Source organism: Nelumbo nucifera, chromosome 4 (genome assembly GCF_055504915.1).
Source record: "Nelumbo nucifera cultivar China Antique chromosome 4, China Antique-T2T, whole genome shotgun sequence".
NCBI lineage: Eukaryota > Viridiplantae > Streptophyta > Magnoliopsida > Proteales > Nelumbonaceae > Nelumbo > Nelumbo nucifera.
In genome coordinates, this window is record NC_142652.1 from 72,354,315 (window position 1) to 72,371,916 (window position 17,602).

The 17,602-nt window shown below is 40.4% G+C and overlaps 1 protein-coding gene across 2 annotated transcripts; it reads right to left on the reverse strand.

The window, feature by feature from the left end:
* Positions 1-3,249: 3,249 nt before the first annotated feature.
* LOC104611252 (ATP-citrate synthase alpha chain protein 3) lies at positions 3,250-17,596 on the reverse strand. Of its 2 annotated transcripts, XM_010278234.3 has the most exons (13): positions 17,355-17,596; positions 17,049-17,187; positions 16,486-16,662; positions 16,246-16,407; positions 16,041-16,121; positions 15,501-15,552; positions 15,184-15,298; positions 14,983-15,064; positions 4,822-4,917; positions 4,525-4,626; positions 4,300-4,416; positions 3,776-3,892; positions 3,250-3,476 (listed from the first exon to the last, which is right to left on the reverse strand). In XM_010278234.3, the coding sequence occupies exons 2-13, from the start codon at positions 17,145-17,147 to the stop codon at positions 3,405-3,407; spliced, it is 1,272 nt and encodes a 423-aa protein (XP_010276536.1). In that variant the 5' UTR covers positions 17,148-17,187; positions 17,355-17,596; the 3' UTR covers positions 3,250-3,404. The 2 variants fall into 2 exon arrangements, with proteins under 2 accessions (XP_010276536.1, XP_088759311.1); XM_088903185.1 differs by lacking the exon at positions 17,355-17,596 and having other exon boundaries at positions 17,049-17,306.
* Positions 17,597-17,602: the final 6 nt, after the last annotated feature.

Consider the following 17,602-nt stretch of genomic DNA (forward strand, 5'->3'; position numbering starts at 1 on the left):
TGGTGGAAAACCTACCCGGAGCTCCCTTCTCTCTCTTTATTCCTTTTTCCCCCATCCTTCTCCTTCTTCTTCTTCCTTACAGCTTTCTCGGTTTTCGTTATGGATCATCTCTGTAACTCTTAGCAGTGGCGATCTGCTCAACGAACCCCCCTATTTTCAGTTCTCTACATTGGCCAAGCTAGAATCACGTCGATACCCGTTGCTTGCGGTTGCCTTCTTCCCAGTCTCAGACCAAACCTTGCCTAGGCGTTGGTTGCTTCGTGTTGAAACTCTATTAACTGGCATTAGTCACGACTGAAGCATCTCCATCTGAAAGCCATTTTTAACAAAAATAGGAACCTAGAGTTAATAAATAACACAAGTAAATTTAATGAAAAATAATTATTTTTTAATTAAATAATAATTAATAAAAATAATTTATAATTAAATATTTTTACTCACTAAACCACTGTTGCTGCATGTTGCAGCGGCGGTGGCGATCGTAAAAACACAGGGGGGAGAGAGAGAGCCGTTGCAACTTGCAGCGGCAGTGGCGGTGCTGGGAACACAGGGGAGGGAGGGAGGGAGCGAGAGAGAGAGAGAGAGAGAGGCGTTCTTCCTCCCTGAGCGAGAGCGAGAGAGGTGTTCTTCCTCCTTGCGAAATGATTAAGTTTCTTGGATTTGGGGGTAATCAAGGGTAGCGTGCATCATTTCTAAAAAAATAGAAGGATAGATTCGACCTTGCATCGGCTCTGAAACGCGTTTGAACACATTAAGAGCTGGTCCAAGGTCTATTATTTTCATATCTGAATATAAGATTCAGACCATATTTAAGAGGTAAAACCAAACAAGGGGTGAGGTCTGAAAAACAGCATTTTCAGACCTCTAAAAACTACAATCAAACGCCATCTAAGGCTACATCTACATGCAACACATTTAATTTACCATTATCACTTCTTTTACTTTGTTATTATTTTTGCAATGCCTAATTTCACGTTTGGCAATTATGTTTCTTTAAAATTAAATATGACCTTCAAAATTGCACTTTTCCTTAACATTAGACCCAGCAACACAAGGGCCCGCCCGCTAGTATAAATTGTAAGAATAAGGGTAAATTACTTATACCTCCCCTAGTGTTTATAATAAATACTTAGACCTTCCTTAAAATTTAATCTCCCCAAAATCTTTCCTGACGTTTGGGATGACCTATACTTACTGACCCCCCCCCCCCCCTACTAACTTGATTAGAGAGAAATGAAGTGTTTATCCTTATTAATTCCTAATTAATGTTTCATTGTTATTAGTATAATTTCTTGAACATTCTTTGCCTCTTATTGTTTTTCTTTTTTTATTGCAATTTTCTATTATTATTCTTGTGGTTGTTTTAAACTATTTTCTATTTATTTTTATTAACTTATATTTTACTTTTTATTTTCTATCATTTTCTTCTGTTTTTATTTCACTTTATTTTCAAATTTTATTTTATTTTCAATTTTTTTTGTCATTTCCACTATCTTTTGTTTTATTTTCATTTTCTTTAATTTTAGTTAATGCAAAATGATCCATGGCAAATCAGGGATTTTAAAGCCTCTTTTAGAAACATGACATCATCAATTTCCATTAGATTTCTAACATCAAACTAAGGCCCTGTTTGGTTTGCGGGAATAGGGGTTTGGAATTGGAATCTGAATGGGCTATTCTGATTCTAACTGTTTGATTGGACGGAATCGGAATCCCATTCCCATTCCTGCTGGAATGGCATTCCCCCATTTGAGGGAATGGCCATTCCCTGCCCCTCTTGGGAATGAAATTTCATTCTTGCTGATTCTAATTCACATTCCTATTCTTGTCTGAACCAAATAAACTAAAAATGAATCATTCCGATTTCCATTATAGAATTTCGATTCTGATTTCAATTCCGATTCCAACTGCAAACCAAACGGACCCTAAGCATAGTTTATGCCAAGCGTTAAGGAAGGTTTTTAGAGATAAATTTCAGGGCAGGTTATCTGTCAGGAGAGGTATAAATTATATTTTAAACTGTTGATAACAAATTGCAATCACTTTCACTATTAATAGATCGATTTTTTAATTAACAGCCATCCGAGCTTCTCCAAGGTTTACTTTTTGCGAAAAAAAGAACAACTGCAACGTGGAGATGAGTTATGGTAATTGAACTGTAATAATAACAGTTGCATTTTTCATGTCCAAAACGTGGAGATACATTTTTGGAATTTTCACCAAACACAACTTATGGCATTTCCATGTGGATGGAGCCCAGCTTAGAATGCCAGAAGCTGCCGTGTCCGGAAAGCCTTCCCAAACGGGTACTTCATTTTATGGGTTGTGGCTTTCAGAAAAGCCGGGCCACTTCTTCAACAAACAAGTTTTTCTGAACTTGAAGTTCGCTTACCATGTACGTTTTGCATTTCCAAGGCCACGTGGCTATAGAAATTGTGAAAAATGCTTCGTCGTTCTGAAAACATCAAAAATGAGTTCTCAAAAACGTGCGTATTATCAGAAACCTGCATGCAGTTGTTGGATTTCAAAAATGTTTTTGTTTTGAAAAAAAAATTTATCAACAACTACAGTGTTTTTCCACATCTTCCATTTTCTGGAAACCGCTGAAACGTTGATGGACAATTGGACACCCCTGGCTCTTCCAAAGTTTAAGCACCGGTAGGTTTACAAAGACAATCAACATTTTGAACCGTTTTCTACAATTTACGGGTAGCTGATACAAACAATGGATAAATGGCCTTTAAAAAATCAGAAAAAGAAATTCTCCTGCTAGTTGAACTGGGTAAAAACCAGAACTGGACCCTTTCTGATTCAAGCTAAATAGGAAACTAGTCGGTTTTGGTGGTTCAATTCAATGGCCAGGTTAAGCGGGAGCTTTCATTTTATCTATAACCATTTTCCAAATGGGCAAAATCCAATATTGACCCACAACTGCCATGCCGTAATATATCAACATCCTTTCACCCATCCGATTTGTTATTTGTATATGATGAAAGCCAACAAATCATGAATTAAGTTGAAAGTTGAAACCAATATATCCAACGATGGTATTTCTCTCAATTCAACTAAAAAGGAAAGCAGCAGTACATCCTGGGTTCATGCAGCCCATCCAACAGTTCAGTTCACAACAAATTCTTTGATTGCCACATGAATGAGAATGAAAGAAGTCTTAACTAGAAGAGCAAAACATAATTGGAAGCTATAGTAGCTAATGAAAAGTGAAAACAGTATAACTATAGCACAGTCCTATTGTAGTAAATGATTTCATAACCAAGAAATAATGTTTCAGATTTTACAGCAATCCAATCGAGCCACCTCCTTAAGAGGTAACACCACGAGCTAAAATATTTCTTGGACAAGGACCAAAAAATCTAGGACTATGACACAAAAATTCAAAAAGGATTTTATGCCTCTGACATAATGCAATCAATTGCTTGCTTGCATATTCCGGTCATTGTAGCCTCAGGCCCATAAACCTGCGAGGTTGATGCAACAAAACCACATCATCTATGAAAACATAAAAGCTCTTCAGCCATTCAGAAGAAAAGTTTTATAGTTTTTATGCTATTTAAGGAAGAATTATAATACTCTTAATGTTCTTACTGGTTTACATTTACATTTTAAGCTATAGGGTAACAGTAGAGGGTGGGCCTTGGTGAAATGGTTGGGTTGTTCCATTGTGACCTAGGTGACCAGGGTTTCAAATCTTGGAAACAGTCTAGTTGATCGAAAGTGATCTCATTATGAAAAATCAGATTGTGTCGTGACCTCATACCTCAAGGGGAACCCCCAGCTCCTCACCCAGGGTACGCATTTTTGCTAAACCAATCTGATAGTTTGGGCCACCTCTTCTAACATAAATGTGCATTCTTGCTGCCTTCAGCTTGGGTTCCTGCATGCCAGAATTGTTACGAACTTAAACACATAAAATATTAAAACCACACAAAAGAAAGCCGATTCCTGCATATAAAATGTAACCTAGGAGTAGCTCCAATAGGTGATAAAATGAGAAAAAGTAGACTGAATGGTTTGGTCATGTGCATAGAAGACCATTTACAGCACCTGTTAGGAAAAGTGGTCTGCTACAAGTTGAAGGGGCTAGAAAAGTTAGGGGTAGACCAAAAAGGATTTGGGTGGAAGTAGCAACAATAATTTAAGCGCCCATAATTCAATGATGGATATGGCACTGAACGGAATGGAATGGAGAAAGAGGATTTATGTAGCCGATCCCATATAGTTGACAAGGATTAGATGATATGATGATGATGACACAAAAGAAAGTTTTTAACCCTGGCATACCTTCTCCCGAAGGGCCCGAATAATGCCATTAAAAGTGGCAGCTACATCAGTGAAGTTAGCTATACCACCTCCAATGAGAAGTGCTCTCTTACGACCATCAGGTTCTGCAGTAGCACACTGCAAAAGATGTGTTTACACAGTAAATGCAAAATGCAAAAGTTGCTAAATGCACACAAAACAAAGAGGTTATAACCTTATCCAGTATCCAGGTTTAAAGGTTCTTACATCAATAACTACTCTGGCATACTGCAGAACCTCCTCCTCATTTGGAGCTCCGCTGTATTCTGCATAGTTCCCAAGCTCTGATGCATAACCTAAATCTCCAACCTGAACAGATAGAAAGATGTCAGAGTTATGGGAGTTTAACATCAAAGAACTTGAAGCATTCCAATTGCCAACAACTTACAGGTGGTAGAAAAGATAACTGCACCATTACCTCATGAAGCATTTTCAAACCAGACTTTGATACTAATATACAGCAAATCAAAGAAAAAGAAGGAAAAAAAATGTGAGTATACTTACAGTATCAGCATATATAACACTAGCACCACCACCTGCAACCATCGTCCAGATGCGTCCCTTGGGGTTCAGAACAGTGAATTTCAAGGATGCACTTGTCTGCAATGTGCCCATGTACTTGGTTAGAGAATCTGCCTTCTACTACTGTTGAAATAGATGCTGAGTTCCAAAATAGACCCTAAAAATATATTAACAGAACATTCAAGTTTGGGAGAGAATGGATAAGCTTACAAACTACAAGAACAGATTCCCATGGATATTAGAACAATGTCTTAGGAGTGGTACTACTTAAATGAAACCTATGGTCCAATGACCAGAAGTTTCCTATTGCCACCGGTTTTGAATTTCTTGAGCAAAAAATCGAAGGGATTTAGTCCAGTGAATAACCTAGATCACATCTCAAATTTCTAGTATTGCCCTGGACCTTGGAGATTGATGGGCAAAACTGGAAAGTTACACCCGACCCCTAGACTTGATTATGATACTGCACTAAGTGTCGGATTAGTCTGTCTTTGATGTACCAATCAGTGAGATCCTTAGCGGGGGTCAAAACCTGGGTATGTTGGGACAGTCTGAGAATTCATCTGAGTGGGTGATCATAGTGACAGGATCAGCCCCCTTGTCGGGCAAAGGTAATGATCGGGGATGCACTCTCTCTGATGGAAACCAAGACTGCCGGTAGCCGATTTCAATTATTGAGATTTGTTTTGCAAAATATATTTTATATGAGATATAAAAGTATATATATTATGGTTTCCAAAATGTTTGCAAAAGGTTTTAATTCCCGAGATCCATATAAGAAGAGAGTGCAACACTATTCCTTGCAGCCGAGGGAGAGGTCCTCTCTTGTCGGGCAATGTTTGATCATTATGGGCTGAGAGGTTAAGTGTAAGATCATTGAGGGTAATACCTGATGGGCTAATCTTGCATCTGCCCATAGTCCCTGGGTGTTACAAGGTGGCTTGGCCCAGGGACCACTTAGGGTAAGTGTTGGGCCCATAGAGCCCATGTGATGGGTTTCAGGGGTGCACTGCCCATAACAGTGTATTTGGCCAAGCCTTGTAACAAAGGTTGGGCTGGACCCATGTGGCTGATGTGTAGATCAACGTTTGGGTCCCATGCCATACAAGGAAGCCCAACTGGGCAATAGTTAGGAAGGCTAAGTGAGCACATAACCTTAATGGGCCTAAAGCCCATTTCGAACTGGGCTAATTTAATCAGTTAAATAAGGGGCGAATTCTGAGATTGGATTAGCAGATAGGATTGGGTCTTAACGCTATCCACTCAAAGAGTCTAAGATCTGAATGTGATTCAGATCTGGAAACCTCCTAATCAGATTATGAGAAGGCTGATACAATCTGCAGATAAGATAAGGGTTTACCCTTATCACTTAAAGGGAAGTTTGATCCAAATATGACTTGGATCAGCAACTCCTAATGGGATTATGAGCTGATCCCTTTAAGGCTATAAAAGGAGGAGGGGGCAGCAGCCTTTAGACACACAACACAAGTCCTTCACTTGTCTTCAGAGCTGAAATCACAGAAGAGAGAATTCAGCACATTTGCGAAAATTCTCTCTTGCCGCCTCCTTCCTGTCGCTGCCTCACCTGCCAGTTCGACCTCCAGTTCAGTAGGAGAAATCAAGATTCGATCTTGACATCAGTTCCTTGTGAAGGGACTGATAGAAAGCTGTGCTCACGTGCCATCCTACTATTTCTTGCGAAGGATTAGGTTATTGGAGAGAACACTACTGATTCTGCTCCATCCTACACTGCGCCATTTTCAGTGGGAGCAGTCTTTGGATCCTTCCTTGGGCGTGAACACCTTCGTTGGGAGATATTATTTCTCCGTATCAAGTATAATCCTCTCCTACTACTTTTGTTCAGATCTGGTTCGATTCATGGTTCAAGATTGATCATTGAAAAATATGATTTTTCTAAAATAGGGAATGCGATTCCCAGTTGAGGGGAAAGAAATTTTTGAAATTCGCCCACCTTATCTCACTCCCTTCAGTGGTATCAGAGCCAAGTTAAAGTCTTGAACCAAATTGGATCAAATCTAAACCTACGCAAATGGGCAGAATGTGTTCTACCCGATTTGCGCAGATATGATGTTTTTCTGGAAAATTTGTTTCCAGTTAATGGGCGATTAATCTGAAATTAATTTTTATAAATCTGATTATTATTTAGAACTGTTCTTTATAATTTTCTTGATTTATGGGTTGTTCGTACACATGGAGATCGAAATCTTGATTGACACAGGGAACCTGCGATTTTGCAGTTTCTTAATTATTTTATTACATTTGGTCTGTAAAATATTTTTTTTTTATTTTTAGACTGAATGTATAGGCATTTGATCTGATGTAATTATTAATAGAAATTAGGTTTTCTATTTATTTATTTATATTTTTTGGATCGAAGATGGCGGCGTAGAGGAGATTTCGTAGATGGGAGAATCGCTATCTGCGCAATTTATGAAACTGCAACCTGTGATCTAACCTCTGCTTTACAAGACGGATTGTGCGAACAACCCTATTTGACTGATTCTTGCCTGTTTTTTTTATCAGTAATTAATTCTTGGATTAAATCTTTAATTAAGATCAAACCCTAGACCCATTCGAACAAGATTGGTCCAAACTGGTTGGACCGAATCTAGGGTTCGATCAAGGCTGAATGTCAGCCCTATTTTTCCCACTAATGGGCCTGAGGATTGATAATTAATTAAATGTTTAATTCGGCCCAATCTGTAAAGGCCCAGTTTTAAGTTGTTAAAACTGCTAAAGCCCACTTCGCGGATTAAGTTATATGGGCTGAACTGATCAACCCTAATTCAGCCCATATACCTAGATAATATTAATGGTTAATATTATGGATTAAAATGGGCTTTACAGATATTTAATTGATTGGATCAATTTATCCTTGTATGTGATGTGCTTCAAGCATGAACCATAAGAACTTGGTCTATGCATTTTCGACAGTGGCTCTTGCGCACCCATGGCTGAATGCACATCATTGCCATGGTGTCCCTTTTGGTCATTGGATGACCTCCCTCAGTGATGGGCCCCACCCCTCATGGAGAGGATACGTGTGGAACCCTAGCCGATTTGGGCCCACCGGAACCTGGCTTTATGAAAGTCAATGGAAGCCACTTTTGGTTTGACCTAGATCAAACTAGGGCATAATTACTATTCCCTCCAGCTAATATGAGTACATGTGATAGGGAGATTCATATGATGAACTCTCTAAAGGCCTTCCATCATTAGCATGAGGATGAGTCCTTCAGTAATGAGGAAACACACCAGAAAATGGGCTATCCATTTGTTGTTGGGCTTGTCCGAGTGTTTCATAAGATGATAGGGGCGTCATAGACCGATGTGGGAGGGGCTTCACCAGAAAATGTGAACTCTCTCACGGTACCTTGGTGTTCACGAATATGATGGGTAAGCACTCACTGGACAGAAAGGTTTACCTGAAAACGACTTTGAACCTTGTCTGACAGAGGCCAAAGGGAAAGCTCATATGATGAGTGGATATGATCCTTCACAGAAGGGTGGTGGGGTTATGCAGCTGAAACAGTTGGCTCCATGCACCCTATGTGATTTCCAACATTTACAGAGACAACTCGTAGTCTCCGTCACTGAGATGGGAGGGAAATCTCAGAGATGAATAAATGGGAATGGAACGTAGATTAAAAGCCATATCTATGTAATGAACATGAATCAAATTAGGTTGTGGACTGATGCTTGCTCTTTTATCAGAAAATGGCAAACGAACAATTTGCAAAGCTTCTTGATGACAACAAGCTGAAGGGCCCGAATTATGCCGACTGGTATAGGAACCTTATGCTGGTCCTAACTTCTGAAAAGTTAGACAAAGTGGCTAAAAATCCTACCCCGGAGCGTCCGGGTGATAGGGCTTCTGAGGCCCGAATGAGAGACTATCAGGATTGGGAGGAGAAAAACTCCCTTGCCTGGTGTTACATCATTGCCTCATTGGACAATCCAATACAGAGGCAGTTCGATCAGATCGAACTTGCCAAGGACATATTGGACAGTCTCGAGACGATGTATGAAGAGCAGAATCGTTCTACTCGACAAAATGTCTTGAAACAGTTCATGACCGCTCAAATGTCCAAAGGGCAACAAGTTCATGACCATTGTCTTCAGATGATGGGCTACATCAATGAGCTTGAAGCTCTTGGATCCGGGTTGGACCTTGCGACCCAGATAGACGCCATCCTTAATTCTTTGCCTCATTCCTTTAATCCGTTCATCATGAATTATAACATGAACAAGCTGAATGTCAGCTTACAAGAGCTCAGCAATATGTTGCAACAAGCAGAAGAACTGATTAAAAAGGATGAGCCTGTAGCTATGCTTGTTGAAGCTAGCAAGACAGGCAAGAGAAAGAGGAAGGCAAAGAAGCCTCAGAAGAAAGCCACTAAGGGTAAGAAGCAGAAGAAAGACAAAGCATCAGATGCCTGTCACTTCTGCAAGAAGACCGGCCACTGGAAAAGGAACTGTCCTGCCTACCTGGAATCCAAGAAAGGTAATTTCGAATCTTGTGTTATAGAAACCAATTTATTGGTAGCTTCAGCGTCCTGGTGTATTGACTCCGGGGCTTTAACTCATGCGTGTAACTCACTGCAGGGGTTCAAGGTAAGCAGAAGGCTGAGTGAAGAAGAAGTTACGCTCTACTTGGGGACTTCTGCAAGTGTTGCAGCCGCGACCATAGGAACCGTGGAGTTAATTTTTAGAGAATGAACAATTGTACTGAAAGATTGCCTTTATGTACAACATTTAAGAAGAAATTTGATTTCTGTCTCAAAACTGTGTGCGGATGGTTATTCTGTCTTCTTTAGTAATACGATTATTATTAAAAGAGACAACAGATTCATCGCATACGGGGAACTAGAGAACGGTCTCTATGTTCTACATCCTTCTCTAGAAACTAATATAACCGAAACTACGTCAGCTGAAATCCCCAAGAAAAGAGTCCATGATACAGTTAATCCCACGTGCCTGTGGCATTACCGACTTGGCCATATCGGTGTTGACCGAATCACAAGGTTGGTAAAGGATGGTCCTTTGGATTTTCTAACTGTAGAAGATCTTCCCACTTATGAGCCTTGCCTACAAGGCAAGATGACGAAACGACCATTTAACGGTAAGCCTGAAAGATGTATAGGCACACTTGATCTTATACATATTAATGTATGTGGTCCCCCGAGTGTTAAGACACGCAATCAACACGTGTATTTCATCACCTTTACAGATGATTTCTCACGATATGGTTACGTGTACCTAATGAGACATAAGTCTGAATCTTTTGAAAAGTTCAAAGAGTACAGACGAGGTCGAGAAACAGTTAGGGAGAGAAATTAAAGCCCTTCGACCAGATCGAGGTGGCGAATATCTCTTTGACAAATTCAGGGACTACTTAAAGGACAATGGGATAATATCACAATTGGCTCCTCCTGCTACACCACAGCTTAACGGTGTTTCAGAGAGGAGGAATAGAACCTTATTGGATATGGTCCGGTCACTTCTCATACACTCAGAGTTACCCACATCCTTTTGGGGTTACGCATTAGAGACTGCGATTTACATGCTGAATCGGGTTCCAACCAAATCGGTTCCGAACACTCCATATGAACTTTGGACCGGAAAGAAACCAAGTGTCAGACACTTGAAGATTTGGGGTTGTCTAGCACACGTTAAAAGAACGAGTGCAAACAAGTTGGAATCCAAGACCAGTCGTTGCCTATTCATAGGCTACCCAGAAGGCTCTGTGGGTTACCTGTTCTATGACTCAAGTGAGCAGAAGGTGTTCTGCAGCTGAAATGCACAATTCTTGGAAACCGATTACATCCTGGACACCCATCATCAGGAAATAGTTCTTGATGAAGAGAGCTCAGGAGCAGTGGGAGATGTCCCACAAGTTCCAGGTAGTGACCAACCTAGAAGATCCACTCGGGTATCCAGGCCACCAGTCCGTTATGGTTATGACCAGGATAGTTACCTGGTGGAAACCTTGACTAGTGAGGAGGATCCCGTGACTTATGCGGAAGCTATGTTGGACATAGATTCCCAGAAGTGGGTGGATGCCATGAGAGTTGAGATGGACTCAATGGAGACCAATGGAGTCTGGACCCTAGTAGATCCGCCCTCCGGGGTAAAAGCAATTGGTTGCAAGTGGATTTACAAGAGGAAGAAGGGCCCCGATGGTAGGGTTGAGACCTTCAAAGCTTGTCTAGTGGCGAAAGGGTACACTCAGAAAGAGGGCATCAATTATGAGGAAACCTTTTCGCCTGTGGCCATGCTTAAATCCATTAGGATCCTGCTAGCTGTAGCAACATACCATGATTATGAGATTTGGCAAATGGATGTCAAAACTGCATTCCTGAATGGAGATCTTACTGAAGATATCTATATGCAGCAGCCGCAAGGTTTCATTGCTGCAAGTCAAGAACACATGGTATGTAAACTTAATAGATCCATTTATGGACTTAAGCAAGCTTCTAGGAGTTGGAACATCCGTTTTGACTCTGTTGTCAAATCGTTTGACTTCAAGCAGAATCCGGATGAGCCCTGTGTTTACAGGAAGACCAGTGAGGATAAGGTTACTTTCTTGGTTCTGTATGTAGATGGCATTCTACTCATTGGGAATGATGTAGGAATGTTAACTACGGTGAAAGTATGGATTTCACAACAATTCTCCATGAAAGATCTTAGAGAATCCTCCTATATACTGGGTCTTTGACTCTATAGAGATAGATCGAGGCAGATAATATGATTATCCCAATCTACTTACATTGACAAAATAGTCAAAAGATACAGCATGGAGAACTCCAAGAAAGGAAATGTTCATTTCAGGCACGGAGTCACTCTCTCCGAGAAGATGTCTCCCAAGACCTATGAGGAGATTGAGGGCATGAAAGACGTTCCCTATGCCTCAGCCGTAGGGAGCATCATGTATGCCATGCTTGCACTCGTCCTGACATTGCTCAGGCAGTGAGTGTGGCAAGCAAATTCCAAGCCAACCCAGGGCAGGAGCACTGGACTGCTGTGAAAAACATACTTAAGTACCTTCGAAGGACAAAAGAGTTTTGTTTGGTATTCGATGGTAGCTCACTATAGATCCACGGGTATACTGATGCCGATTTCCAATCGGATCCAGACGATAGAAAGTCTACATCTGGATATGTTTTCACGATAGGATCGTGTGCTGTTTGCTGGAAAAGCAACAAACAGGGGTCCACTGCAGACTCCACGACCGAAGCCGAATACATTGCCGCAAGCGAGGCTGCCAAAGAAGCCGTGTGGATGAAAAAGTTCGTTCACGAGTTGGGAGTAGTTCCATCTAGCACATCACCCATCCCGTTGTTGTGTGACAACAATGGAGCAATTGCTCAGGCTAAGGAGCCACGAGCCCACTCGAAGTCAAAGCACATCGAGAGGAAGTACCACGTACTGCGGGAGATTGTTGGTAGAGCGGACATCCTGATTCAGAAGGTCGCATCAGCGAAAAATGTAGCAGACCCATTGACGAAGCCACTATCACAAGAAGTGTTTGAGAAACACGTGGAAAGCACGGGACTCTGGCTTGTACCAGATTGGACCTAAGTGCAAGTGGGAGCTGCTAGACAGTTTTTGTATGCCCTTAGCTTCAATCAGAATGATGTACATTATGAGTTTATTGTAAATGAATAAAGTACATATTTGATTCATTTCCTTTGGTGTGTTTTTGTGTAATGCCCTTAAACTGGGCACTTAATGAGATTCGTGTTAGTTTAGAATGTTCACAGCCAGTGGGTCGGTCTGGGGAGACCTATCCTGATAAGGCTGACACTGATGTTCCACCGAGTCGGTTGGGGTGGCCTGTCTCAGCCGCTAAGGTGAGACCCAAGGCACATGAAGTGTAGGATTAATTGAATCTTTGAACCGGACTAGATTTCCAGTATTGCTCTGGACCTTGGAGATTAATGGGCAAAACTGGAAAGTTACACCCGACCCCTAGACTCGATTATGATACTGCACTAGGTGTCGGATTGGGCTGTCTTTGATGTACCAATAAGTGAGATCCTTAGCGAGGGTCAAAACCTGGGTATGTTGGGACAGTCTGAAAATTCATCTGAGTGGGTGATCATAGTGACAGAATCAGCCCCTTTGTCGGACAAAGGTAATGATTGGGGATGCACTCTCTCTGATGGAAACCAAGACTGCCGGCAGCCGATTTCAATCGTTGAGATTTGTTTTGCAAATTATATTTTATATGAGATATAAAAGTATATATATTATGGTTTCCAAAATATTTGCAAAAGGTTTTAATTCCCAAGATCCATATAAGAAGAGAGTGCAACACTGTTCCTTGCAACCGAGGGAGAGGTCCTCTCTTGTCGGGCAGTGTTTGATCATTATGGGCTGAGAGGTTAAGTGTAAGATCATTGAGGGTAATACCTGATGGGCTAATCTTGCATCTGCCCACAATCCCTGGGTGTTACAAGGTGGCTTGGCCCAGGGACCACTTAGGGCAAGTGTTGGGCCCATAGAGCCCATGTGATGGGTTTCAAGGGTGCACTGCCCATAACAGTGTATTTGGCCAGGCTTTGTAACAAAGGTTGGGTTAAACCCATGTGGCTGATGTGTAAATCAATGTTTGGGTCCACGCCATACAAGGAAGCCCAACTGGGCAGCAGTTAGGAAGGTTAAGTGAGCACATAACCTTAATGGGCCTAAAGCCCATTTTGAACTGGGCTAATTTAATCAGTTAAATAAGGGGCGAATTCTGAGATTGGATTAGCAGATAGGATTGGGTCTTAACCCTATCCACTCAGAGAGTCTAGATCTGAATGTGATTCAGATCTGGAAACCTCTTAATGAGATTAGGAGAAAGCTGATCCAATCTGCAGATAAGATAAGGATTTACCCTTATCACTTAAAGGGAAGTCTGATCCAAATATGATTTGGATCAACAACTCCTAATGGGATTATGAGCTGACCCCTTTAAGGCTATAAAAGGAGGAGAGGGCGGCCACCTTTAGACACATAACACAAGTCCTTCACTTGTCTTCAGAGCTGAAATCACAGAAGAGAGAATTCAGCATATTTGCGAAAATTCTCTCTTGCCGCCTCCTTCCTGCCGCTGCCTCACCTGCCAGTTCGATCTCCAGTTCAGTGGGAGAAATCAAGATTCGATCTTGACATCAGTTCCTTGTGAAGGGACTGATAGAAAGCTGTGCTCACGTGCCATCCTACTATTTCTTGCGAAGGATTAGGTTATTGGAGAGAACACTGTTGATTTTGCTCAATCCTACATTGCACCATCTTCAGTGGGAGCAGTCTTTGTATCATTCCTTGGGCGTGAACACCTTCATTGGGAGATATTATTTCTCCGTATCAGGTATAATCCTCTCCTACTGCTTTTGTTCAGATCTAGTTTGATTCATGGTTCAAAATAGATCATTGAAAAATATGATTTTTCTAAAATAGGGAATGTGATTCCCAATTGAGGGGAGAGAAATTTTTGAAATTCGCCCACCTTATTCTGCAAGATTTGGGAGTCCATACGATGGATCTCTCACTCCCTTCAATTAGGACAGTGTATTAGGAGTGTCACTACTAAAATGAAACCTAAAGTAAAATGACCAGAAGTTTCTTATTGCCACCAGCTTTGAATTTCTTGACCAAAACGTTCAAGGGGTTCTAATCCAGTGAATGACCTAGATCACATCTCAAAAATCATCATCATCATCATCAGTATATTTCGTTGCTTCAGGTTACTGGACAATAAACGGTTCTTACATCAAGAATGAAGGAAATCAGTAGTTATAGATCAAATTTTCTGTGCTTATCTGCCCTAGTTTCCTTTACATTCATATGAAAATGACTTCCAAGTGTCTTCTGAAATGATTGGATCGTTAGTTTATAATGAATCAAACTAGCTTCATAACTCAAATAAGATTTCTGAACCCATAGAAACTGCAATAGAATTGCTACAACATTCCACCGAAAGAAGTTAAATGAAGCCTTCTTGATATTGCATTAGTGATTTCACTATTTCATCAAAAAGAAATAACATCTAAAATATTTTTTATACAGTTAGTCCAGTAAAAGAATCTTCTAACAAAAGAATTAAAACATGAGCTAGAAGTTAAAAATAGTAACCTTTTCATCTAATGCATGGATAAAGCTTTCTGTAGGGCTCAAGACTCTGCCAAAAGGCAGTGGGAACTGAATGTTGCCCCACCTGCACAATATAGCGCATTTTTATAAGACTAACACCCTCTGTAGTGTTCATTGAGAAAGGAAAAAAAAAAAAAAACCTGTGGTATGTCTACATTAGATCTTGAACAAAAAAAAAAATACTTCTGAAAGTTCTTGAAGGCAGCAGTGTCATCCAATTCTCCCCTCATATCCAATGGGTATGGCTCTCCATTTACTAATGTAAAGGGATTCATCTCTATAAAACTGAAGTCAAGATCTGAGAATAATACAGAGCAGAGGATCAACAATCATGAAGAGAACATCAGCGTGCAGAAATACTCAACAAAAAGACAGTTACTAAAAAAAATATACATGGACCATTTCTCTTTTAAAAAAGTGTTTTCAGTCTTTTCAAGAAATAAGTGAAATGTTGCATATGCTCAATAATGAGAGGGAGAGTTCAACTCTTCTGATCATACCTTGAAAGACAGCAAATACACCCTTTATGAAGTCTCCTATTTTCCCTCGAACCTGCACCAAGATAATAAGCATATTTTAAGCAGACAAAACAATGATGTACTCATAAACAGAGCCAACAAAAATTGTGATAAATAGAAAATGTTTAAAGTCCCAGACAAATCAAGATTTTCTTTATATGCATAAAGGGCAGAAAGTGGCGGCTTTTACAGTAAACAGTACACAATTACCATCCAATCAAGAATCATTTTTCATCTATTGCATGGTTGAATTGGATATAGAACTTTAGAAAATTTACACTTTCTTTAAAAACATTGATTAATTTTTCATTTTCTTCCTTTTTGTCTCTTTAAATGTTTGCAGACAAGCAGGTCACATGCACAACATGATATTAAACATTTGAACACTCAATGCCCAACAAAAAACATTGTCCACCTTATGGTAAGAATATACAAGAGATTCCAAGTAATATAATTTCTTTGTTAAATGCCATAGCATGCAAAAACAAGGAAAACCACCCCAGGGGAAAAAGCTAAAAATACCTCCAAGGGAAGTGTAGCAATCAGTGGAGCACATGCCTCTGATGTCATAGGCTTCTCAGTAGGCAGAAATATAGTCTTAACCTGTATAAACATAACAAACAATTACCCTTGGAGATCAGGAAAAAAAATATGGAAAAAAACAAGGAATACCATTTGCAGGAAGAAAACTGCAAATGCCCATTTGGTCTTCCATGTTCCATCGTACCTTGTCCCAGTTTTCTTCAATTTCAATACCCCCACACTCGGAGAAGCTAATGGTTGATCCAAGCCTCTCAGAGACAATAGAAAGGTAATACTCTTGGTCATGGGGAACAAATGGCTCAACAATGAAAGTCGTTATTGGTGCCTTGCACCCACCCATCTCAACCTAAACAAGATACAATTTCCATGTGAGAGAAAGCTAATTGTACTAATTGATATGGGCGTAATGTCACTTAAGAATCACCTCAACACCAAGGCGCTCTTTCACAAAGGTTGCAACTTGAGCCAGATCCAAATTCAGAGCAACCAGACCACTCTTCCCACGCTTCCCAAACAACATATCGGGCTTCACAACCAATTTTGTAGAGGAAAGCCACGGTTCTTGGTTTGTCAACTCAGTGAAATCTGTCGATTCCGTTACCTTACAAATACAGATAAGTAAAATTGATAATCAATCCCTTGCAAAATAAGTTCCAAGCATTCCTAATGGGATACCATTTAAATTAATATCCCACAACAGGAGTTCTATTTCCCCGTTCAGTAAAATCTGAAACAAAATTCTCATTTTTCAGCAACTATTTTTTTCCAGGAACAGTACCAAGCATGTCTTCCATTAGTTTATATAGAAACAAAATTATCATTGCAACATTCGCATACAGAAGAAAGTTCTATTTTATCATCTTAGAGCAATAATTATAAATTGAAAGCAGAAATGGGAGATAGACAGGAAGACAGAGAAAGCGAGAAATGGAAATGACAATAGGACCTGAAAACAGAACCGGGATGCAGAAGGACAGATCTCGATACCTGAGCAGAGCATATCCCCAGCTGGATCCCAGCAAGTCGCTTCAAGTGCTCCTTGAGAAGTCTCTTGGAATCATACTCTCTGATTTTCTTCCTCGCCATTTCTTTGATTGATCTCTCTAAATCTAATAAATCTGTAACACTGACCAGAGAAAGAACGCTCTTCAAGAAAAACAATTAAAAAAGAAAAAGAGGAACAAACGTCAAACAAAGCAAAGACAGGGCGATAAGGAGGGGAGGCGTGAAGGGAGTTAAAGGGCCGAAATTGGGGGAGGTGGCTTTTGATTTAAGGGAGAAGAGTAGGCTTACCGAACTGGTTGGTGTGGTGGGGATCGTGCTCTGCATCTGAATCTGCATCTGTTAACTATTGGGTACTTGTAGGAATCAAATTACATAAATAAAACTTTTCTTAGTTTACAACTTGCAAGCGCTGAGTCGTGACTCGTGATCCAGTGGAGTGGGGTCCGAGGTCTCCTTTGTGTCTGACTGCCGGTACCGTACTGTACTAACGACGGTCAAGTTGGGTTAATTTCGACCGGATAATCTGATTTGAAGAT

Coding starts and splice junctions, on each gene's coding strand:
- LOC104611252 (XM_010278234.3), bottom strand. CDS start 17,147: ATGGCGAGGAAGAAAATCAGAGAGTATGATTCCAAGAGACTTCTCAAG. Junction 16,122..16,245: donor TTGAAGAAAACTGGGACAAG/GTACGATGGAAC, acceptor ATGTTTATACAG/GTTAAGACTATATTTCTGCC. Junction 15,553..16,040: donor TTGCTACACTTCCCTTGGAG/GTATTTTTAGCT, acceptor ATCTTGGTGCAG/GTTCGAGGGAAAATAGGAGA.